The 25,127-nt window shown below is 39.0% G+C and overlaps 1 protein-coding gene across 1 annotated transcript; it reads right to left on the bottom strand.

The window, feature by feature from the left end:
* Nucleotides 1-205: 205 nt before the first annotated feature.
* On the bottom strand, nt 206-24,408 carry LOC107684612 (tyrosine-protein kinase BAZ1B-like). The gene is made up of 18 exons (XM_016480912.1): nt 23,752-24,408; nt 20,873-20,989; nt 17,327-17,471; nt 16,453-16,645; nt 15,896-16,215; nt 15,624-15,812; nt 12,977-14,501; nt 10,240-10,518; nt 9,934-10,054; nt 9,605-9,703; nt 9,314-9,491; nt 8,981-9,166; nt 7,140-7,287; nt 4,050-4,197; nt 3,334-3,440; nt 2,769-3,091; nt 2,288-2,394; nt 206-1,911 (listed from the first exon to the last, which is right to left on the bottom strand). Exons 1-18 carry the CDS (start codon nt 23,868-23,870, stop codon nt 1,278-1,280), a joined length of 4,938 nt encoding a protein of 1,645 aa, XP_016336398.1. The 5' UTR covers nt 23,871-24,408; the 3' UTR covers nt 206-1,277.
* Between the last annotated feature and the right edge of the window lie 719 nt (nt 24,409-25,127).

The following is a 25,127-nucleotide window of genomic DNA, read 5'->3' as shown; positions in this document are numbered from 1 at the left end:
AGAAACCTGAAACCTCCATTAAAAATGAGTTAATAAAGCCCTGCGCAGCACATCTGCTGTGGACAAACACTGAGGCTTGAGAAACCTCCATTAAAAATGAGTTAATAAAGCCCTGCGCAGCACATCTGCTGTGGACAAACATCTTAAACTGAGGCTTCCGTGGCTACGATCAAAAACCAAAATATAGTCAAAGCTGATTATTTACATATTAATATAAAAAAGGAATGACAGTTATGGAATTTTTGATGAATGGATTATACACACACACACACACACGTGGATGCATTAAAGCAATTTGTGCCCATTAGATCCTAGAATTTCCCTTGAGTGTTTACAAAAACAAGATTCACATCTGACTTAACCATCTTGATTTCAGGTTCAATTTATCACTGCAAAGGTCTTTAGTGGGGATATAAACATTCAAATGTCAGTTTTACACCAAGGGGAGCTTTTCTTTCGAAGACCACTGTAGTAGAGTGCCACCTATTGGTTTCCAGGGAATAAGAGCAGCATGAGGTTTTACAGGAATCATTAGATGCCAATAAACAGGATCAGTGATCTCCTGCTTTTCAAAAACAGAAGTTGTTTAACCAAACTTAGGGATGACAGCTTTTATTGTAAAACAGCCAAAATAATAAACGACTAAAGAAAAGAAAAATCTGGTGGCACATTCAAAAATAAAGACTTTTAGTTCAATGCCATACCACCATGGGAGTTTAGTGCCAATTAAACAGCTCACAGAAAACACATAAGGTCAGTTTCACTGAAAGAGCCTAGTTCTGGATGGTCACTGATTAATAAAAGGCTGCATGAGGGTCTACGCAAAAGGATCGGTTTCATTCTGAATCACTTTATAACATTTACAGGTCAACTTTTACAGTGGAACCTCTCAAATCATCAAAATGACACATGGCTTGGGGGTGTCTGCAACCCAATTACCAAAAAAGTGTTTTTGTTTTTTTTGTGTGTTTTTTAGGCCAAATATCAAATGAAAAAAGTCTTAAGAGCTCAAGGAGATGACATCTCTTTTTCAATGCAAATCTTCAGGTTGAAAAACCAAGTGTCACCATTATTAATCAACTTACAAATATAAATCAGTTTTCTCCGATATTAACACAAAAACTTCCAAAATGTAAAATAAACAGAAACATCTACATCGGGGTGAGCAAAGGTTCGGTCCGATATGCAGTGGGTACGGGGCAGCCCTTTTCGCCTTCTAATTAATAAGGAGGGGGTACGAAAATGAATACAAAGAACACAAAAAAGCACCCTGGTCTTCATGAGCGTTTGAGCCTCTTGGAATGTCGCTGGACGCCCGAGTCCTCGTCACTGCTGGCCTCCTTGTCACCAGTCACACCTCGTACAGTCCGCCTCAATCCAGTTCTCCTGCTGTCCCTCTCATTGTCGCTGTCCTGCTCCCGATAATCTTTGCGATTTGTCCGCTTGCTCTTCCTTCTCACAGACTCGTCCTCCTTCTCATCTTCCTCACTTTCACTGTCAGCTTGGTTCCGTTGTCCATCGCGTGGTCTGGTCTGTCTGGTTCTCCCTTGCTTCCCATTTTGTATCTTCCTCCTGCCCTCCTCCTCCTCTTCTTCCTCCTCCTCGTCATCATCCTCTTCGGAGTGAGCGGCCTGCCGTTTGAGCGTTCTGCGTCGCAGGTAGCCGATCCCAGGGAGGCTCTTCTGCACTAGCTCGATAAATGCCTGCTCTGTGCGTGCCATGCAGGTCAGGACGTTGCTGTTGGGCTGGTTGTATTCTTCTGCGTTTGAGAAGATGAGCTTCACGTCCTCAAGGAAATCGCTGGCGCTCTGGTACTGGGAGGATTTGAACTTGTCCTGCATGGTGGTGAAGTCCATCGGGCAGCTGATGATGTCCCCATAATCCTCGGCCTCTTCAGCAGATACGGGTTCCCTGGATGAGAAGAAGAGAATGTGTTATGTCTTGACTACTTTCAATCATCTCCTCAGTTAAACTGCTTCACTTATTTATATGCATCATTTAACCGTATTAATGATACACTAATCACCAAATAGTAATTAGGCTCGTCACTACATCAAACTATTATAAGTTGAAGAACACGCTGACAGGTTTCATAATTCTCCATATCACCAAATAACAAACTAACACAAATTCATGAATTAATAATGAAAAACACTGAAACACTAAGAATTAATAAAGTAAACACTTAAAATCTAAACATCTTTTTAAATTAAATGTTATGAGAGTAATTGTGATATTTGTAAATTACAAGTGACAAAATCAATCATGAGGTCTTGTGAGAGTGTACCTGAAGGGCCAGCTGTGTCTGTATTTCATCAGCTTCTGAAGGATCTCCTCACATTTCTCCAGCTCAATAGCTTGTTTCTTCGATATAGGCTTGGAGCTCTGTCGGACCTGCACACGATTAACAACACTTAAGAAACACTTGTATATGGTGCCTAATGGTGACAATACAAACTATTCCCTCTACACTCTTTTTTTAATTTACATGTTGTTGTTTTTTTTGCTTCAGCACACCGTGAAACGCTTGTTAATAAATGAACTGTTCTTTTTCTGAACAAACTGTTCTTTTTCAACAGTGCTTTTTAATTATTCTGCTGAACCTATTTGCAAAGCATTTGCAAAATCAAGAATTTGAGCATCCAACATTTATCAAAATGTATACAACACTTCAATATTAAACTAAAATATTTACTGCAAATAGTAAAATGCTGTGTATGAGAAAGGCATTAAACACACCACACTTTCACATATCTTGTTTTACTCACCAGCTCATCGATGTCTGCAGGGTTGCTTGGTCCAGGTCGTGATTTAGGTGATTGTTTGGGAGCAGGTTTAGGATCCGGCTTGGAAGCAGGTTTAGGGTCTGGGTTGGAAACAGGTTTGGGAGCAGGTCTAAGATCTGGTCTGGAAGCAGATCTGAGAGAAGGTTTTGGATCTGGTCTGGACGCAGGTCTGAGTGCAGGTTTTGGATCTGGCTTGGAAGCAGGTCTGAGAGCTGGTTTGGCACTAGAAGGCGAATGCTTCTTCTGTGGTGGTTTACTCTGCACTTTGGGCTTCAAAGACGACTTCACCTTCTTCCTAGGTCTCACTGTGACAACCAAACAAACAGTCAAACCTAGAGTTTGTGCCGAAACTTATAAGACAAAGTTTCAAGCCCTTAAGCACATCATGATGATACAGTACAGTTGATAAACAAGGTAGCTGATCTCACTTTTCTCCCAAAATATTATTGTGTAGGAAAAAAACAAAAACAAATAATAATCATGATGATAATAATCCCCCCCCACCCCTAATGAAAACAGTTTTCAAAGCTCTCAGAATGGCACTCACAGCTGTGGCCCGTGTCCCTGTATTCTTCTTCTGATTCTTCCTCTTCAGAGTCTTCTTCGTCTTCCTCCTCTGAATCCTCCTCTTCCTCAGTGTCCTCATTATAATTTCTGCAAACAGAAATGTGTAAATTAATTCTGAGGAACTTTGAGCATATAAAACTACGAACAAAAACTTAAAATTAAGCAAACCCTGAACGACTAGGCCTTATTTATAGCAGTAACGCTGGAAAAAACATATGAGCACCGAACAATTTGTAAATGGTGCTTAAAACATCCAAATGTTTTGTTTTCTTTTAGGCAAACTTGATGACATTGCATCTATATGTAATAATATTTAACAAGTTTATCTTCACATAATTAGGTAATCTTATTGCGGTTAAACTTTAGCTTAGCTGTCCGCAATGAAGGGGGTATTAGCCTATTATGAGCACCAGTAGTATCTGCGAGCCTAACGCTTTCATTGAGTAATCTTTAGGCATATGGCTAATTAGTCTCCATTGCATTTATACAATATACTGCGGCCAGACCTAAGAAGGGAGTCCTAAGATCCCACAACATTCCTGTACACATAATTCACACAAAGTAGTACATGGGCTGGGATTATGCTAATTGTAAATAAGCATGCACACGTCCGATTTACGAATTACTGGAATTCATTAACATACACACAAATTACAAAAGTTTAATGAAAGCGGCCCAGTGTCTGCATGTTCTTACCTGCCCCTTGAGCTGCGTCGGGCGATGGTTGGCTGACAGGCTGGGCAGAGCCACTCCCCCGCCGGTATACGGTATAGTGCCGGCCGCAGACAGAACAGATGGAAGGCTTTATTACACTCATCACACAGAATCAACTTATCATCCTCTCCTACAGAGAAAGACAATCATAAACCAGATCAATTACATGTTAAATCTTCCTGTTACCACACAGTACTTCTTCTTGCGTGCCGCTCATATTACAGCAACAGGTGCCGTTTAAATCTCAGACATTCTCTCTTTGATGGTCATTCAGTCCCTTGTGCATTTCACTTTATATTTCATACTCTAAAGGTGTAAAGTAACTACTCTCTGCGGTCTGAGTCTGAAGATCTTTTGGTTCACATACAGTAGTGTTTCCCACGTTTTCAAGAGACTACGGTGGGTGGACCTTGAAATGAATTTTTGTACATTTTCAAGTTGAATGCATCAATTGAGAGACTGAGAAGTGTATATTTTTGTTAAAAACCATGGAAGGCCACTGCAGTCTAGGTAATTAATGTGAAACACTGAACGTGACCATACAAAAGTCAGAACACACTTGAAATTTGACAATATATAGACCAACATGCAACTTCATAAACCTAAAATTAATAAAAAAATTTAAAAAAAAGTTTGATTAACTTGTTCAATGCTTTTTAAAAAGCATTGCAGGATGCAACTAATAAAGTGGGTTGAGTGAATGTCCAGAGTGCACAGGGTTGGAATCTAGACAAAGGGTGGCAACTCTGAAAATGAATAAATATACATTTTTTTGGTCACTACATCATTCTCATTTTGCAATGTGTCATTTCATAGTTTTGATGATTTTTATCAGGGCTCTACAGTGCATTTGTGACTGAAAACTACTGTGCGAGACTATGAAAAACTATTTAGGAGCACCAGTGCGACTGACCCGATCAGCATATGTGTTTGTGCTCAGGGAAGCATCAAAGGTTTCTACTTTACAAAGTGTTTTTGCAGCGTTGAGTAATGCATCACAGACATATCTCTTGATTCCTTTCACGCAATGTTAATCAGAATCCACACTGGAGTTGTGTTCATGCTGAGTTATACAAGCTTACGAATCCTCTCATTATAACAAACTAGGGATGTAACGATTAACCACGAGCCGGTTGAAAATCGATTCAAATATGTGACGATTCAAATCAGTTGAGATGCTAAACAAATCGCGATTCAATTAGGGGTAGGAGTTTATATGAATGCATGTCTGAGGGGAACTTACTGTCTTTAGAAAATTATGGTATTTTTTCTTTTAATCTTGCCTCTGTATAATACATATTTAAGTTCATAAGTGCAGCACTGCTTTGTTTACAGCGGAAACCAAGGAAACGCTTTAAGCGCCACCTGCTGGCAGAGAGTGAATCTGCATCTCATTCAGCTCAGCTTTCATGCAGATATTTTTTATATATATATATAATAGATATATTTTAAGTCAAATCATTCTGTTTTTGCTTCAAATTTCGAAATGATACAACCTAATTTAGATTAAAAACTGTTCATGTTGCATGTATGCAGCATCTTTGTTTGGATGTTGATTAAAATGCAGTGGTTGCCTCTCATTTTAAATGGAAAGAGAACAGACAAAGCCTTATTTTGTTTATATGCGATTTTCTTTATTTGTGTTACTCATTTGATTTGGGGCTTGTTTTAAAATTTCAATTTAGTTTTGTTATTTACATTAGCCTATATTTAAATTTTGTTATTTAGCAGACGCTTTTATCCAAAGCGACTTACAAATGAGGACAATAAAAGCAATCAAAACCAACAAAAGATCAATAATATGCAAGTGCTATGTTAGTATATTATTATAGTGTTATATTTCAATTTCACAAAGAAACGTGCAACATTTTGTCCAAGCAATAATAAAAGGACACATTTAATTTATAATTTGTATTAAATCTCATTTTGTAAAAACAAAAATCGTGAATCAAATCGAATCGTGAAATCAAAATCGTGACTCGAATCGTGAGTTGAGTGAATCGTTACATCCCTATAACAAACAAAGTGTAAACACAATGTAAATAAGAGATTCGTTGTGCAGTGTAGAAACTTCGTTGATTATAATGGAACTTTGTGAGATTGTGATGAACTCAGGTGAGTGACGGCTTTTAATGATTATTAAGGGAGTTTGCAAATGTGATATTGATTTAATACAACAGTTATAGAAGTTAATATCAAGTGACTTATATTGTCTGACTACAACATTTTTGCCTGATTTCGCTCTATTTCATCAACGAAAATAGTTTCAAACAATCACAGCTGAGCTGCTACGCATCTCCAACCAAACACAGCTGTGTTTCATTTATGAATGAATGTGCGTTTTTAAACTAATCTAGTGAGTCAATGATTCAATTGCCCATTCATAAAGACAGTCATTTGCTTTGCCCGTGAATCAGCTGTTCGAATGAATCAATTGAATGAATGATTCACTGATAAAATCAGTGACCTGCCGCCACCTACTGGCAGTTTTAATTTAATTTTTAAAGTACCATTTAATATTTATATTATTAAATAGAAATAATATTTATATTATTAAAGTAAATCATTTAATATTTCTATTCAAAATTTATATTTAAAACATTCATCTCAACATGAATTTAATTACACTCATGCCACCTCATTAAACGCCTGTAAATATACCTACATGCCACTTTCGTGTTCTTCTTTGCCACCTCTGTAGTGCAAATTAATTTTGTTAATATGGATTTAATTTGATCTGTAAATTATTCTTATTCTATTTTGATTCGAAATTTTGAAAAAGCTTATACATTTTTGAATTTGACAAAAGATGACACTTTCAATAAAATTAGAAAAAAAAATGCCATTACAAAAGGTAAAAAATTATCACCTCATAATATTGATCAGAAGGTGCTCCTGATTTTTTTGACTGTGCTCCTACATTTTTTAAATTAGGAGCACTTGTAAAGGAAAGTAAGCATAGAGCCCTATTTATGATGTCCAGACTTTTGCCACTGTATAAAATGTTTAACACTCTAAAACGCACACATCAAATAATGCTTCACATTTGAGGTTGTTCTTCAGGTGTCTCACCTTTCTTGCGGCACACTTTACAGCGAGCGTTCTCTGCAGACATATCCCACTTGATGCAGGCATCCAGCATGCCAAGCAGAACATGCATGCGAGAGAAAGTCTGAGCTTCACGAACGGCAGTTTTCCACTTCTCCACCGCTGTTGCTACCTAGAAAGTCAAAATGCACAAGAAGTTTAGTCTAGTTTGAATGTGAACACACACACACACACACACACACACTACCGTTCAAAAGTCTGGGCTCTTTACTTCTAGAACTGTTTATTCTTCTTTTGAATACATGTTCTATATAGAACATGTGATATTTGGAAACATATTGGCATACTTTTAGAGTGAAGCAGCAATTTGCGCAAATTTCGTTATGCAGTGAAGGCGAAGCCGCGTTTCTGTCAACAAGCAAGTGAGCAGGGAGCAGGAAATGGTCAGCGGAGCGGAGTGATTATTGAAAGCTTGGAGCACGAAGGGGAAATTGTTGCCGCTCCACTCCACTCACTTACTCTGGCAAGAATGCATTAAACTGATCAGTAAGAGTAAAGACTTTACAAAACAAATCTAATTAAAGGGGTCATATGATGTTGCTAAAAAGAATATTATTTTGTGTATTTGGTATCATGAAATGTGTTTATGCGGTTTAAAGGGTTAGTTCATCCAAAAATGAAAATTAGGTTGTGTTTTACTTATCCTCGAAGCATCCTAGGTGTATATGACTTTCTTCTTTCAGACGAATCCAGTCGGGAGTTATATAAAAAAATTGTTCTGGCTATTCCAAGCTCTATCATTGCAGTCAGCGGGTGTTGCAGTTCACAGTCCACAAGTCGTCAAATAAAGGTCCCCTGTAGGGAATCCATGTGTTTTTTTAAAGAAAAACATCCATATTTCAAACGTAATAAACACTTTTCTCTCACTTCCACTTTCAGAAGAGTTATATTAAAAATTGTCCTGGCTATTCCAAGCTCTATCATTGCAGTCAGCGGGTGTTGCAGTTCACAGTCCACAAGTCGTCAAATAAAGGTCCCCTGTAGGGAATCCATGTGTTTTTTTAAAGAAAAACATCCATATTTCAAACGTAATAAACACTTTTCTCTCACTTCCGTTATCTATCATATGCGGATCCGTTCCAGCGGAAGGCGTATGACGTATACGCAGCGCGTGTTCAGTGTATGACAGTCAGCGGAAGTGAGAGAAAAGTGTTTATTACATTTGAAATATAGATATGTTTCTTACAAAAACTCATGGATTCGCTACAGGAGACCTTTATTCATCCCCCGGAGCCGTCCGCAACGTAAACATAAAACCATGTCTGCATTTGTGATCGGAGAAATGACAAACAACAAGGGCTACTCTACACCGCTCAAAACTCGCGCTTGAATCGTCAGTGGCAAATTCTTTTCACTTCAAAGAAAAAGGAAAAATTGAAATCGCATCATATGACCCCTTTTAAATAAATGCTGTTCTTTTGAATTTTCTATTCAAAGAATTCCGAAATTTCCACAATAAAACACAGCACAACTGTTTTTGATAAGAATTGTTTCTTTTTGATCAATTAAATGCAGCCTTGGTGTCTGTTTTCTCATCTTCTCATGCTTTTGCTAGTACTAATGCAGACAAATTTGTTTCTTTTCCCTTTATTTCTGCTTGTTCATTCAGTGCCTACAATGTTCACTTCACTAGGACATGAAGAATACATACCATTGTTTTAATTAGTTATTATTTTCAGTCATATTTCATTTTTAAATAAAGCAGTTTGGCCTATATTATATACTTTTGGCTATGGTATTGAGAATCATGAAATTAGCTACTGCAGTGTTAGTAACTTGAAACCCCATTGATCACACACACTCACCCTGGCCTCTTCAGCCAGTCTCTTCTGATCATCCACTTCCTCTGCCGTCGTGCTCTCCTCTCCCCCGGTCTTCTTTTTCTTCTTCTGTTTGGGTGCCATGAAGCCCTGCAGAAACTTCTTGATCACGCTCTCTTGCAGAGTGATCACACACTCCCCAAAGTCCTGCAGCTTCTCCAAGTCATGCACCTGAAAACACAAGTGAAAGGTCAGGTAGGTTCAAAGTGGTGGAGATATCCATGCAGCAGGGTTTGCCAGTAACATATACCATTACCATACCATGATAAAATGATATTGGTTATAGTGCCCACCACATGTAGTCTTAATGTCTCTCACCCTCTCCTCAAATTCAGATGTGTCCTCCATGTTTCCAAGGCCTCCTTTTTGGAGACGGGAGGCTACTTCGATAATGTCACTGCGCAAGTATTTAAGCAGCTCCTGGTATCCGTCACAGGTCTTCAGGCCTGGGTTACCTTTTTTCGTCAGATGGATGGAATGCAAGATTTCCTGGTAACTAAAACAAAGACAACATCTCAAATATTAATCCATTTATACTGGGATTGAGAGCAAGTAAGGTGTGAAAATATCTGTTTTCATGAGGAAGGAGATGTGTGTGTGTGTACTCACTTAACCTGAAGCCTGAGTTTGAGTTCACTCTCTCTTACTCCCTGAGGGTGAAGACTTTCTATTAGTTCATCGAGGTCTTTTTGTGAATCACACACAAACCTGGGAAAACAATTTATGAACAAGCATTTGTGTTGCTGCCCAATACTGATGTCCAGACAGATGTCATTCCCTGTCCTGATCCATAGGACTGTAAATCTTCATTACAACTCATTTTAGCCCATTTTTTCTTTTTGGAATTCTCATACAAAAAGAGCTCTGAGCCACAAATTACTTAAAGGCTGATTTCCCAGATATCAACGATACAACTGGGAATTTGCAAGAACACTTACCAGAGGTTTTGGCCTTGTTTGGGCACAGTGGTCTCAATACAGGACTCAGGCACTGGTGCCCCCTGCTGGCCATTTTCATTAGAAGTGCTGACTATGCTGCCCTCATCCTCTTTCTCTCCATCTGAGAAAGCCAGAAACAGACACTTTCAAACATATTTATTTGCTGTAAATAACAGCATTTTTTCTGTGTATTATATACTTATGTTTTTGAAAACACATTTAATGCATTTTTTAAATGCAATCCCAAACAGAAGAACCATCCAACTAAAAAATTCAGTATTTTAGAAAATGCATAGGTAGGCTAACCTTCCGTCTCCTCCTCTTTGTCTTCCTCTTTCGACGCTGGCTCCTCTTCAGGAGGAAGAGTGAATGTGTAGTCTATACTCTCATGAACCCATCCCTTCTCAATATACAGGCCAGGAACCACATCAGAGAACAGCCAGTACCGTTTGTGATTGCGGTCAGTACCCAATGGTGTTCTCTTCATCACCAGCTTCGCTTTAGTGACGGCATCCTGTAAGGCTTTCTCTGCTGCAGCTTTCTGCCTTCTGATTCGCTCCTCCTCCGCTTCTTTCTCCATACGCTCTGCAGGAGATGCATATATAACACACTTTTTAAAAAATAAACTTTGTTATATTTAATGTTTTCCATCATGACATGAAACTCCTGCAGTTGCATTATGAAGCTCCAAGGTCTTTTACTTCTTGCATTTTAAATATTTTGAATCTACTTGGCACAAACTTCCTACAAGGTCAACGTTACTTCCTATTAATTACAAAGGTAATTTGCTTACCTTTTGGAATAAAGTATCCATTAAAGAAAAAGTTACATAAACACTCAAACGTTTGAGGTTGGTAAGAGTTTTAATGTTTTTGAAATAAGTCCTTTATGCTCTCCAAGGCTACATTTATTTTGACCAAAAACACAGTAAAAACTGTAATATTGTGAAACAAACTATTTTAAAATAAAATAGAAATAGACATTTTTAAATGTAATTTATTCCTGTAATGGCAAACCTACATTTTCAACAGTCATTACTCCAGTCTTCAGTGTCACATGATCACTGATCATTGTAATATGCTGATTTGCTGCTCCATTGTGTTATCAATGTTAAAAACAGTTGTGCTGCTAATTATTTTCGAGCAAAACCATGATGCATTTTTTTCAGGATTCTCTGATGGGTAGAAAGTTCAAAAGCACAGCATTTATTTATTGCATTTATTGCGCAGCATGAAACTGCTTTCACAACCCATTTTACTGCAAATTTTTTTAAAAAGGGGGTAAAACACATCTAACACATCTCTAGCCATTTCACATCTAACATGCCGCTTTCAGGCTGTCTTCATTGCCTCTGTACCCTACTTTCCTCTAGTGCTGCTGGTTTTATTTCTTACACCTCTTAAAAGTTTTCATTTTTCCCCATTACTCTTTGCAGGTTTCTAGAATACCACTCCATCCTCACCTAGGGGTGGGAACTTCAGAATAGGAAAATAAGGGACAGTTGTGGTCTTTCATCTAAAAATAAGGGACATATATATACATATATACATACATACATACATACATACATGCATACATGCATACATATATACATATATACATATATACATTCACGTGTGTGTGTGTGTGTGAGTGTGTGGTATATATGAAAATGTATATTTTTTAATTAAAGACAACTTGTAGATTTAATGTGGGCTGCTTTTGGTGCTTTTATTGGTCATTTTGTGTTTCAAGAATAAGTTACAAGGTTAAGATCATGACAGGTGCCTGTGATCATTCTCAAGTGTCGTGATCAGCACTGCTGCTGTTGTATCAGTCAGCGGTTAGATCAGCGTATCAGTCAATAAACGGGATAAGGGAGGTCACATATGGGACAAATCAATTAGGCCCAATAAACGGGACGTCCCGGCTAATACGGGTAGGGTTGGGTATCGTTAGAAATTTTCCGGTTCCGATTCTGGTTCCAGTTTTGCCTAACGATTCCGGTTCCGATTCCATTTAAATTAACTATTTTTTTTTTTTTACTATTTTACCTTCATTGAATGTAATGTTGCTGGAAGGTAGTAAGTAATGTTGAGTAATGCTAGTCCATCAATCACATGTGCTTCAAAGTTTTTTACACTATCAATAACATTTTGCTTTTCAAGCAGGAATAAGCTGGTTGGCCAAATAGTCCCTTGAGGGCCAAGACACTTGTTCATTTCCCTAAATTAATGAAATATTAACTGTTATACTTATAACCATGTATACACACACTCCATAAAGCCCCTATTTTACAAATAATAATGCAGTCAGGAGATGGTGTGATGCAATGAGTGGTTTCCACATTTTTAAACATTTAAAATGCATGAAAATAAATATTTTCTATTACTTTGTTTATCACTCTTGAAATGGACCTGTACACTAAATAATCTAACCCTCATACTTACATAACCATAGCAGTCTATTTATTTAGTGGTACTAAGAAGTGACGTAAGCCGGTCGACAGCGTCATCATTTGTGTGCGGCATTCAACAACAGAAACAAAGAACAACAACAACAACAACATTAACAACAGGGGACAAATATAATGTAATTTAGTGGCGGCAGGAGCTGCGCGCTGCCGGTACGTGTACAGTGAGACAAAACAACGTGCACAGTTATCAAAGACGCGAGTGCGCGTACACTCGTGGAAAACGATGTGTTCGGCAGTTAAAGACACGGCACGTCTGTGGAGTGCGCGTCATGGGAAGCAATGTGCTCAGTAATTAAAGAGGCAGGGCGGCGTTTCTGTTATTTAGTTTGTGACATCGTTTACGGGAAACGCTGGCACAAGGCTGCTCACAGCGCTTGGTCACGTGTCGCACCAGAACCGTTTTCAGAACCGAAACTTAGAAATAGCTCACGGTTCCGGTTCTTTTCAAAAAACAGAACCGGTTCTGAATAAGAACCGGTTCTCGGTTCCCAACCCTAAATACGGGACAGTCTGCAACCTCACCTTCAACCAGTTGTTCCTTTGAACCTACTTTCTGGCATTCTGATTTGACTTTTACACGTCTCTCACCTTTGTTTTGCCGTTCCTGCTCTTCTTTTTCTTTCTTGGCCTGAATGGACATCAGGCGTCTGCTTTTCACTGTGCTGATCATGTCCTCTGGCTCTGGTTCCACTTTGGTGGGGACCTTAGGCGTCTCTTTTTTCACATTTGAATCTTTCCTCCTCTCTGCCCTCATTAGTACATCTCCGCTAGAATCGGTTTTTGCCTCCATCTGCTCTTTGCGTTTCTGCTTCTCTGCCTTTTTACGTTCATTGACTTCTTTAAGCGTCGCAAGCCGCTCCCTCCACAGCTCGGCCGATCGCTGCTGAGTGGCCTCCACGTGATCCTCCACCGAATAGGTCATGAGGATACGATGACACAGCGCCACCAGCAGGCTGACCTTCTCCTGAGAGGTCAGTTCAAACACCTCCGACGTCTCAAGCTTTTCCAAGAACTCACTGCTCACCATGTCATCGTAGCCCGCACCAGGCTGCCAGTGATCCGAACCACGGGCGCTCTCTTCCTCATGGGCATCCGTTGGCCGCATACACAAGCGCACCAGCTCGGATACAGAGTGCATGGTCAGAGGAATCTCAGATAACGGCATGTCCAGTTCACTGTAACCTTCCGCCAGCTCGTCTTGCAGAAGTGTTTGCAGCAGCACCACCAGCACACGGTTCAAGTACAGGAAACCCGCCTTCTCTCCAGCTAAAGCCTCCATCAGAGCGATGGAGGTGATAGGATACTGGTCATCAGGCATCAGGAGGCCAGAGTAGCAGTGAAGGAACTCAACTACCATGGCTATGTCACCAAAGAGGGTGTTGGGAAGTCCCTCTGGCATGTCGAACAAACGGAACGTTGGCAAGCTCTTGCCTTCGAGCTCCTGGTCTTCGTAACGGCGTGACATCTCCCGCCTCATCTGCATTTCTTTCTCTCTCCGCTCTTTGGCTTTCTCACGCAGTTTCTGCTTGACTTCCTGGCGCTTCTGCCGCAGAACATCCTGTTTCTCCTCCTCGGTCATAAGGGCCCATCGGCGTTTCTGCTCAAGTAGTTCCCAGCGTTTTTGAACTAGCTCTTTCAGCTCCTCAGGAAGCCTGCCACGATCTTCTGCGGACAGCGTTTTTGCTGCCTTAGACACCAGTGAGGACAGAGTGGTCTTCTTATCTTCTTTGCCTTTATTCTCCTTGTAAAACCGAAGGAGATGTAAGGCCATGGGCGGCAACGGTTTCCCCAGCTTAGCAGAGCCAGTACTTGAACTTCGGCCTCGCTTTTTTGGGCTAGCGGCTGCAGGTGGGCTTTTGGCAAGATCCAAAAGGGTCATCTGCTTCATTTTGGGTTTCTTGGCGCTTCCAGCGCTTTTGTCCTCCTTTTTGGAGAGCTTCTGGCCATTGGGAGTCTTGGTGACCCCACTCTTGCGGCTCTTTTTGGGGTCAGTGGATTTTTTGTCTCCCTGCTTTTTATTTGATTTTGGAGTGCTGAGGATGTTTTCCCCATCACATTTCTTAGATGTACCTGAGTTTTTCATTTTTAAAGGAGATCCATTAACTTTCTTCACCTGAACAAAAGAAAATACAGAAGAATAAATAAATCCAACAAATATTTAATGAATAATAAAAAAAAACATTAATAACTCCCAAAATTACCATTAAAGAATGTAAGATTTTCTTCATCCAATTACAAGTCACCTCACAGACAAAAATGACAAAAAAGTTGACAAAAATATTAATTCTACTGCAAAAGTTAGTTTATTAGTTAGTTTATCCTTTATTGTCTCCCTTAGGAGAAATTTGTTTTGAGCAATCAAGAGAGCAAGTCAACAGGTCAAAAGTATATGTATCCGTACTAAAGTGAGTTTAATTAACACCAATTAATTGATCATTAATTAACATCCCTACCACCTGGACAGCATTTTAAGACATCATAGTCATGCATTCTGCCGCTATTCTGCTCCAAACAGTAAACAGCAACATTATGATACCCGGTTTAGGTTATTTATTTATTTATGCTTTAACGCCACATCAGCGACAATGGCTATATTCATGGCAACATTAACAATATCATTTTAACATGCATCATTTACAATAATATAAAATTTTCTTAAGAAACAATCATTATACAAAAGCATACAAGAAACAACAATAGTACTGATAAAAATCATTTACAATCTTTCAGTTTAATCAGTGATAAAATTCTAAAAGAGGAGAGACTTTTTTTAAAAATGTTTTTCCTGTCTAGGTTAATACTATTGAATTGTTTTTCAATATAATTGTGTACCATATATTTTTACACTTATCAGAGTATCCCATTGGTAGCTTAGCAATCCATGAACACCCAACTCAATTAAAAACTATTTTTAGTAGACTAATAGAATCTAGAATGATTCATGTGAAGTAGGGCTGCACGATAAATCGCATGTGATATTTAATGCGCATCTTGTCAGAAAGCCGGTTCTGTAATCAACGGTAAATCTCCATCACCTGCGTGCTTTCACATTGAGCAGCACTAACTAAAAAGAGCCGTTGTTCACTGACGAGCTGTACAAAAAAATCGCGCGAATATGAACCACTGATTACAGAACCGGCTTTACTGATAAGATGCGCGTTAAATATCGCATGCGATTTATTGTGCAGCCCTAATGTGAAGAGTGCTTTTATGCTTTGGTTAGTATTATAAATACCTGCATATGACCCCAGAGGGTTGGGCTGAGAGGTATGTTCTGGGAATCTTTTTTCTTTTTCTTCTTTTCCCCTTTTACTTTGACTCCCTCACTGTCTTTTCCCGTCTCCGCAGTCTTCAGCTTCTTATTGGGTTTACCTTCCGGTGAGCTCATGCTTTTCCTCTTAGCTGAAGGATGTTCTGCCAAAAACTAAACAGAGGAAAATCTAATATAACAAGTCAATTTTCTACAAAAACACTTTTTTTCTAAAGCATCACATTTATGTATCCCACCTTGTGAGGGTCCAGTAAAAAGTCGCTGAATTTGCTTGGCAGGTTGTATTTTTTCACCAACTCATCCTCCACCACCCAGGGGGCGCTCTCTCCTGAGCCCAACCTCAAAGCATAGTGTCTGATGAAGTAGCGCATTATTTCTTTGTTGGGAGGCCGCTCAGTTCTGAACAGGCTGTCTGCAGGGACGTCACTTATCACTTTGTCCTCATTGAGAAGTTTGACATCATACTTGTGGGGCAGAAATTTGGGCATGACCCATTTCTTCTTCTCTTCTTTCATACTGGTTGGGAGTTTTCTGGGTGAGCGGCGGGCCCTATCAGCTACAGACAAAATAAAGAAAAAAAAAGATATTTATTGTCATTCAATTCTTAATTCACCAAAAAACTCGTTTTTATATGCAATCCCGGTTCAATGTATTTATCGATAATCAAAGTGACAAAAATAGTAGCATAAAAGATTACAAAAATGTATCATTTGAATATGAACCAAAAAATATTATTATAATACATTGAAGGATATCATGAAGAGGATGACCATGAAGAGCAGCTGAGACTCACAGAGACTCTCTCTCCTGCCGTCCTCCTCTTTGGACTGTGGCTCCTTCTTCAGGTTCTCCTGACTAGCATTCTCTTTATCACTGGATGGAGAATCACAAGCTCCTTCCATCTTTTTCTCCACATTTTCTTCTGGAGGATTCTCCAGAGGATGAATCTTCACCACTTTCACGTGCAATGTCTTATCCTTGCCAACCTTACAGAGAGAGAGAGAGAGACAGAATTACTATTTCCAACCCTCTACATTGAGAGTAAATCACTCGCATACGCGACTAAATCTTCACTCTGGGCGACTAAATGATGTCTAATATTAGCCAATGGCTAATAAATTCTCAGATTTTACTCGCCAGTGTGTGAGTTGGAGGCTGAGTATATGATTAGCACAAATATATTTTCATAATATTGATTATCATATTATAATGCTTGACTGACTGATGTTAAGAGTGTACTTTCAGATATTTATAAAACTGTGCCATTTTACAAACAAACATATACATACATACATATATATATATATATATATATATATATATATATAAGTCTGGCGAGTAAACTAAAAAAAATTTACTAGCCAATGGTGATTCAATTGCCAAGGTGTCCGTAGAGGGTTGATTTCACATCCATAAAGAGAGAGCAGAAGAATTGGAGAAAGATGGGAACTAAACTTGCTTTTTCCATGAGTTACACAAATATTACTTTTACCATTGTAGGTTTGATCTAAGCAAATACTTTGAACTGAGCATAAGTAGACAGAAGAAGAAAAATTACACTGTTATAGAATAACTTTTGAAATTCCTTGACATCTGCAGGTTTTCCAGGACAATGTTACCCCACTTTTTCGGAATTTTTAGTCCAAATATTAAATCCAAGTTCATACCAAGAAGTCGCACTCCTCATCCACAGCATACTTGGTGAGAATCTCCAACCAGACCAGATCCACTAGCTTATCGAGAGATACTGTGTTATGGTGCACAATCTCCAGAACAGGCTTCTCAAACCACACTGGATACTCCTCCTGAAGCCTGCCAAAAATCAAACAATCAATGGCTACATAAGTTTAAAACAAACTTACTGTGACTTCTGAACTGATAATACACTACCACAATTGATGAAAGAAATTCTCCTGTCCATACTGATATAATAAAGAGCCTGTATTGTATGCGACAGCCTCTCAAATGTACGATTTTCAACAAGTTATTGCTAACCAGTGCAGAGCTTGACTCTAAAGGCCCCGATATACTCAAAACAAAGTTATTTTTCGTTCTTCGTTTATCGGTAAAACGAAGTTCGAAATATGTGAGCAGCGTATACTGTTATCGAACATCCCAACACCGCCCACTCTGTTGAAAGCAACGTTTATATGAATATGTAAATATGTGCTGCGCGCTTTCCTCTCAGTAACAAAATAAACAACAAAAATGGAGAAGACAGCAAGAATATTTTTTATAATAATCTGATCATAGCAACATGGGTATGTTTGCGAAAGCTCTGTAAATTAGCGCTCACGTGAAGTCACGTCACGTGTATTTACATGCCACTTTATTCAATATACTGCTCAAAAGCAATCAGCAGTATTAAACATGAAAAACAGTGTCAGTGTCTCACTTCATCAGAAGCACAACTTAATTTGCTACTATAAAGCGGCTCTCCGCTGTGTTCATGTTTTTACCCGCGGACATCTCACCTCCAAGGACTCGACAGACGAAATTAACCCAGAGAAGAGTTCTGCATGAAAGAAGGCGGAGCCTCAGCACACACCTCCTATGACGTAATCGTCACGGACCAATGGTAGTACGAAGGTGTTTTGCAGCTGGAACGAACTTTTCAGAAAAATTCGCTTTGGCAAGCCTTTTCGAACCCCCAAAACAAACAAAACGAACTTCGTTTTGGCTGGATTTTGTTTGAAATTATGTCACATCAGTTAGTTCTTCGATTTCGCTTGAAGTACATCGGGGCCTTAAGGATTGCCTGATAGTCAACGTGAAAGATGCTCAAGAAAAGAATTATCACTTGCCCAATTTCTTACCTGAATATTACCATTAGACCTTCCTGAAAACTTAAAGCACTGTTTATTGCAACTTTGCTACATTGTATTCTTTAGCCCCATTGATTGTAATTAGTTTTTACTTTATTACTGACTGTTTACTTGTCTTTAATAATGTTTGAACTTTATATTATGGTGCTTTTCCACTGCATGGTACGGCACGGTACGGTTCACTTTTGGGGGGGGTTTCCACTGGGTACAGTACCTGGTACTTTGTTTTAGTACCACCTTGGTTGAGGTTCCAAGTGAACCGTACCGTTACCAAAACGTGACGTGTAAACTCTACTGATCACGGATTGGCCGGAGAGAATCGTCACTACCTGCGTCACTGAACTTACGACACAAACACAACAGAACCGCTAGATTTAAATCAGCACAGCCAGCGAAGGATCGAACGCAACCGTTTTGAACAAGCGCAGCTTTTTTAACAACCAAAAAGTGGCTGTTTCGTTGTCTGTTGAGGAAGTACAGACATTCCTCTCGTTGATAGCAGTGGAGCGGATCCAGCGAGATCTTGATGGGGCGACGCGGAATTAAAACGTTTTTCAGGAGTCGCGGCAATAGAGGTGGCGCAACTAAAACGACATGTGAATAATCCCGCCCACTCTAAAGTGGTACTGAACTGCAGTGGAAATGCAAACCGAGCCGAGCTGTGTCGTACCGTACTGAGCCGTGCCGAGCAGAGTCGTACCACGCAGTGGAAAAGCGACATTAGTTAGTCTAGTAGTTTTTGCTTGGAATCAAGAAATGTGACGTTTCACTGGTACCTAAAATATTTATGTTGTGACAGTCCTATCAGCCATATAAGAAAACTTAAATGTAAAGAGTTGACTTGTGAGAGCATAGTGCTATAGAGATGACTTCAAAATTAAAAGGTATGGACAAAGTCACAAAAACCCAAAGTTATTTTAATTAGGAAAAAACAAAATAGACAAAAAATACTGCAAAATGCTTCATTGGCATTTGAAGGTCTTCCTTCATTGGCATTTGATAATGTCTCCTTTCTATATGGCCTTCATTTATTTGGGGAGGATTCATGTTAAAATAACCAGTGGAGCTCATATGAAAACACAACAACTTCATACACTTTATGACCAGCAGAGGGAGATGAGAAACACAGGAATGAAGAATGAACTGTAAAAATAGCTTCAAAAACACACTGACCCTTACAGCAGCATACCGCTCTATATGGTCTGTACAGCAAACTGTTCTCTGAGTGTACAAGTGTCTGGTTACATAAGCAGCTTATAAGACTAAACTGTTTTCTCTCCGTCACTCACACCCACACAGAAAGCTGTCCTCATATCAGTTGAGCAGGTCACAGATTTTCACTTGAAGTTATTGTTTTACGAAGTAGAAAAGCAGAGCAGTTATCTACCCTGACTGCTGAAGACTCAATCAATTATACACTCACTTATTAGATTGGAGGGAGGGTTGAAGGCAAAAATGCACCAATGAGAGAGCAGAGGTTTGGTCATATGACATTCCCTATACACAACAGCCTGACAATAATTTAGTTTACAAGCTCTCTGCTATACACAGCAGACAAGCTGGAAAATAAAGGGTTCCCACACCCAGTGAATTTCCGTGCCTTTAAATTACTCATTTTATTAAAATTGCAAGAACAATTTTAAGCCAAAAATATTTTAGGGCTGGGCACAGCTATTAAAAAAAAATACTGGATGAAAAATAGGACGAAATCCTGAAAATTCCTGATATATTTGTGATGCCGCTGACGATATAAATTGTGTTGAGACAGACATGACAAATGATTCTCTGATTCAAATGTCAGTAGCAAAAACAGTGTTGGTACAAGTTGTTCAGACACATTTCTGTGAATCAGTTCAGATTGGTAAAATATTTCCATGACTTTTCCAATTGTAAAATTCTGATATTTCCAGGTGTTCTAAGACCACAAACCAGCATTATTTTAGTATCACAGCAACACAGTTTTTATTCATATTCTGAACAAGTTTTTATTTTTATATTTTGTTTTAATTTTAATCTTAGCTAAATTTGACTAATTACGTAGTGTGCTTTTGACTTTTTATTTATTTATTTTTAACTTAAATGTCTATTAGTTTCTTTTAGTAAACTATAAGAAATGTCTTTTAGCAAACTATAAATCCCTGCCATAAACGCTGACAATAAAAGGCCTAGTTTCTTTTAATATATGACTAAAGCTATAGCGTAAACCCAGCAAGCTGCTTACCTAACTCAGCATTTCTGTGCTTTAGACACCCAAAAATGCTAGGTTAGGCACTGACAGCTTACTACATATTGAGAACTACTACATATTCAGAATAAGACTTTGAGAGCAACTGTTGATGCTCCAAGTTCATTCATTCACTCACGCATTCACTCGTTTTTGTTACTTACAGCTCTGCGACCTCCTGTTCTTCTTCCCAAGCCTCCTTATGTGTAAGCTGGCTGCTGCCAGTGCTTTTGCATGTCCATATCCGCTCTGCATACCTGCGCAGTCGAGCTTCATACTCTCTGAACAATAGTGTTATGGACAAAAAACGCACTCAAACACTACATCGCTTCTAGCTCTTCTAGAACTTCTCAAATCTCAAGCAGTACTTCCAAAGCAGAGCTGATCAAGTGATGTTAGCTCTGCTGTCCATAGTCTGAGAGAGCCTCATTCATAATTAATGCATGCGTGTAGCACAGCAGCTCAATAATTAAAGGGCCAACAGCAGCAGATCCCGCATGAATTAATTAATGAAACAACTAAATTTGCAATTAAGAACAGTAATGGTAACCAAAAATACAACAGCCTCAGTAAAATTGTAATTACAAGCACTCTGAAAGATTGAAATCATTTCAGAGCTAAGATAAATACTTGTGTTTAAGTTAATTTTGCACTGTTCACGTTTTACATAAATGTGTATCAAACCATAATTATTAGTGGTCACCCGTTAAGGGCTTTAAATGCAGGATGTCAGTATATCTAGAAACTTGGGTGTTTAACGACAGCAAACAAATTGACAAAATTGCTCGGTTTAAAACAAAACTTTATTTTTTTTACTATGACATGGATGTCAGTAGATTTTATAACTGATACAAGGATGATGCTTATCAGAAGGGATAACACTTCTGTTAATCAGACAAGCAAAATTTAGTGGCAGATAAATATCAGATTAATCAATATATCACCCGATGTATTATTCTATTATTATGTATAAGGCACTATGACTTGACACCTCTTAAGATGCTAAACTTTGACTCAAAACTTGAGCCAAGCTTGATTCAAACACCAATTTGGCAGATCTAGAACAAACTTAAACCTAGAACACACACTAAATGATGGAAAATTGTCTAGTTTTAAGTGCTGAGATGGACCTACTGAAAGCATGCGTAAAGTTTAAGCACGTGATTAAATCTTGACGAACGAGTCAGACAGACAGTTTTCATATACATAAGCTTCACCTTCAAACTCAATCGTTTTGCTATCTTCACTCTAAAGGCCCGCCCTCCACAGACCAGGCGGCCAACAAGATGTCATAATCAGTGTTGGGGGTAACGCGAGTTATGTAATCAGATTACTTTTTTCAAGTAACTAGTAAAGTAATGCATTACTTTTTAATTTACAAGAGAATATCTGAGTTACTTTTTCAGATAAGTAACGCAAGTTACTTTTTTTTCCAATTTATTGACTGACAGCTCTCCTGTCCCCATGTTGAGAGAAATCAGAAGATGCTACTGTAGTTCTAAAATAAATATGAATATGCATTAATTCATCTCACTCACAAAATAAAAAAACAGATTCAGTATTCCTCAAACTGAATAAAAAAAATGCTCAGAATATAACGCAAACCTGCAATAATTAAATGATAAACAACACAAATATCCTTTATGTATTTAATCCCATTCTATTAACCGATGTCTTTGCTTCTGACCTTCAATGATCCAGTTCAACCGTACTAATAAGCAAAAATTACTCTAGACAAACATTTGTGTGTCTTTTTTTATTGAAGTGTGTTGAAATGTCTTCTTCTGCATTCTACTGTACAGACGTAAATTTACTTTCCCTTCAGCCTGAGGCTTATTCATTTCACTTTTGGTGTGAAAAGGCTTTTATATTTGCCAAAAATATAACTTTTTTATTTTAAAAACAAGCAAGCAAGCCCTGTCCAGATTTAAAAAGTAACTCAAAAGTAACGAAACGCATTACTTTCCATAAAAAGTAACTAAGTAACGTAATTTGTTACTTTTTGTATGGTGTAACGCAATATTGTAATGCATTACTTTTAAAAGTAACTTTCCCCAACACTGGTCATAATCCCCGAAAGCGCAGTGATTGATAAGCAGTAAACGTTTCTGATTGGCTAGCTTTCTGGTTCCGTAACAAGCACCCGGGTCACTTTCCTTTTAGTTTCTCTAGAAACCTAGTGCAGTGATATCTGTCAGATCAGAGATTTTGTGTGAGATAAATAACAAAACACACTTACATAGCAATTCAAATATAATGTCTGGAGCAAGTACTAGTTATAGTTACAAAAAAATATCTAATATTTCACAAATATTAATTAAACAGCATACACCACAGAACGCATATACTTGGTTGCTTATGCCATAAAGTTCATCTCTACACATCCTGTCCAAATGACCAAATTCACGTGGCGCGCGAAAACCATCTCGTGCAGCAGCAGCAGCAGCCTGAGCTAAAACTGTTTATACAATCATAAACACACACTCCCAGCATATAGATAACTATTACGCAGTCTCGCTCAACAGACGGTTGGCTGTTCGGGAGCATCAATCTATAAGCTCACATCATCACAGATATGTCCCTGAACTGTAAATGCGCGCTCGTGCGTGTGTTACACAAGATTGAGTCATGGCAGTTCGGATGAAAAACTGTTTACGTTAGCCAGACGTTACACACACACTGCGTCCTGAAGCTAGCTCGCTAGCACTAGCTCGCTCTAAAATGCACACAGAACAACAACCCCTCAACAATACGTATTTCGCCATGCTTCAGTACTCTAAATCAGACAAATATAACATTTAGCACTGTCTTAAGAGTTAAGCCCCTGCTGATCTAAACGTCATGGTCACCTTTAGCCGGTTAGCGTTACAATGTGATGCGGCGCGCAAGATGAAAACAATAATAAAGGCATAAATGGACACACTGCGCTCGCACACGCTCAGACTCCACGAGCCGCGTGGAAGCAACGGATCGAGAGTCCTGCAGGCACGTGTTTGTATGTCTAGTGCTTTCAAGTGGTAGAGGAGACAGTGAGAAAGGATACTCTTTGTTCCTGAAGGCCTCTTTAGTGTGCTCGATGATGAACACCTCCTCTCCTGGGCCCGGCGGCTCCGACAGCGGCTTAACCAACGGGTACGGCTTCCGGCCTAGTAGAGGTGCCATCGAGGGCTTGCTGCGGTAGTGGATATGTCTGCAAAGTGAGCTACTGAACTCTCCGCTTGAACTGAATATGCCGTGAAACCGCGCGTCTCAGCGGCGTAGCATCGGGCTAGGCTAACACGCTGCTTTACTTGCTTTTAAGAAGCGCGTGAAAACAAAAGTACTGTTTTGTTGATCAGTTATATCTCCCGTGTGAAATCCGCTGGTTTGGGGGAGCCGGTGGAGTCATGGTGGGATGTCTGAAGACAGCGTAAGGAGTGAACGGAAGGTCCTGGGTGCCGGGGATGGAAGCGCGAAAGGCGGCCCGTCAGAGCTGGTATGGCGGGCTTTCTTATGCCGCTCAGGTCCGTGTTGTAGTCGATTCTCCAGGCCAAAGCGTCGTACCAATTCCCTATCCGCAGCGACTATAGACCGCGTAGATATTGTTTTGAGGGACTTGCTGATTACATAAACAAACAAGAGGGTTTATAGCTGATTGAAAAATGGCGGGAGTTCCTGCTACACCGGCAACATTCCGTACAACCTCAAAACTCTGTTACCCCGGTAGCAAGCAGCGACGCAAGGATAAGTCCCACCCATCGTCTCCAACGACTGGTTACTAAAAAAATACGACACAGACTGAGATATTTGATTGGCCGATTGAACTGTCAATTATACCTACTCCACCTTTTGTCAAAAACACCCCTCCAATCACAAACACAGTGTTTGGAAGCGTGGTTAGGGGTCAGTTTATGGTAAATTCATAGATAAATTAAAATGACAGTATGCAATTTGCCTCATATACTTAAGTATTAATAACGGACATTTTATTTTCCGTTAGAACAACATTTATATAGCCAAATGTCTAGAGTTTAGCTAAAAGAGGCAGCGGTTATAGAATTTAAAAGGAGACAATAGAACTTGCACACGACACTTTTGATCCAATTAAAGAGGCAGTCTTGATTAATATGTTAATACCAGTCTCAGCAGTGGAGACAATGTACATTAAAATATAGTTTTTCACGGCCACATACAGTATGAGTTAATAAAGCTCTGTCTTAAGCATTCAAATAATGCTAAATTATTAAATTTATATAAACTCATTTAAACACTGTATTGGAATTATATAATTTCAAGAGAATCATAATTTTGGGAATCGCCCTTAAAATCATGTCATATGTACAATAGTGTTCTGTCTCTGCCATACAACTTTGCAAATTATGCAATCAGTGGAAAGCCGCATTTATAAATCCAGAGTGGTTTTATTTCCATCTGTCTAGT

This window comes from Sinocyclocheilus anshuiensis, unplaced genomic scaffold, assembly GCF_001515605.1.
Source record: "Sinocyclocheilus anshuiensis isolate Anshui unplaced genomic scaffold, SAMN03320099.WGS_v1.1 scaffold41, whole genome shotgun sequence".
Taxonomy (NCBI): domain Eukaryota; kingdom Metazoa; phylum Chordata; class Actinopteri; order Cypriniformes; family Cyprinidae; genus Sinocyclocheilus; species Sinocyclocheilus anshuiensis.
This window is presented reverse-complemented; position numbering and strand designations above follow the sequence as displayed.

Bases quoted from the DNA above. Each gene is read 5' to 3' on its own strand.
- LOC107684612 (XM_016480912.1), bottom strand. From the start codon at position 23,870: ATGGCACCTCTACTAGGCCGGAAGCCGTACCCGTTGGTTAAGCCGCTG. The intron at 16,646-17,326 runs GTATGAACTTGG...TCTCTCTGTAAG, and splicing joins ATGAGGAGTGCGACTTCTTG to GTTGGCAAGGATAAGACATT. The intron at 9,704-9,933 runs GTAAGTGTTCTT...TTGTTTTCCCAG, and splicing joins AAACAAGGCCAAAACCTCTG to GTTTGTGTGTGATTCACAAA.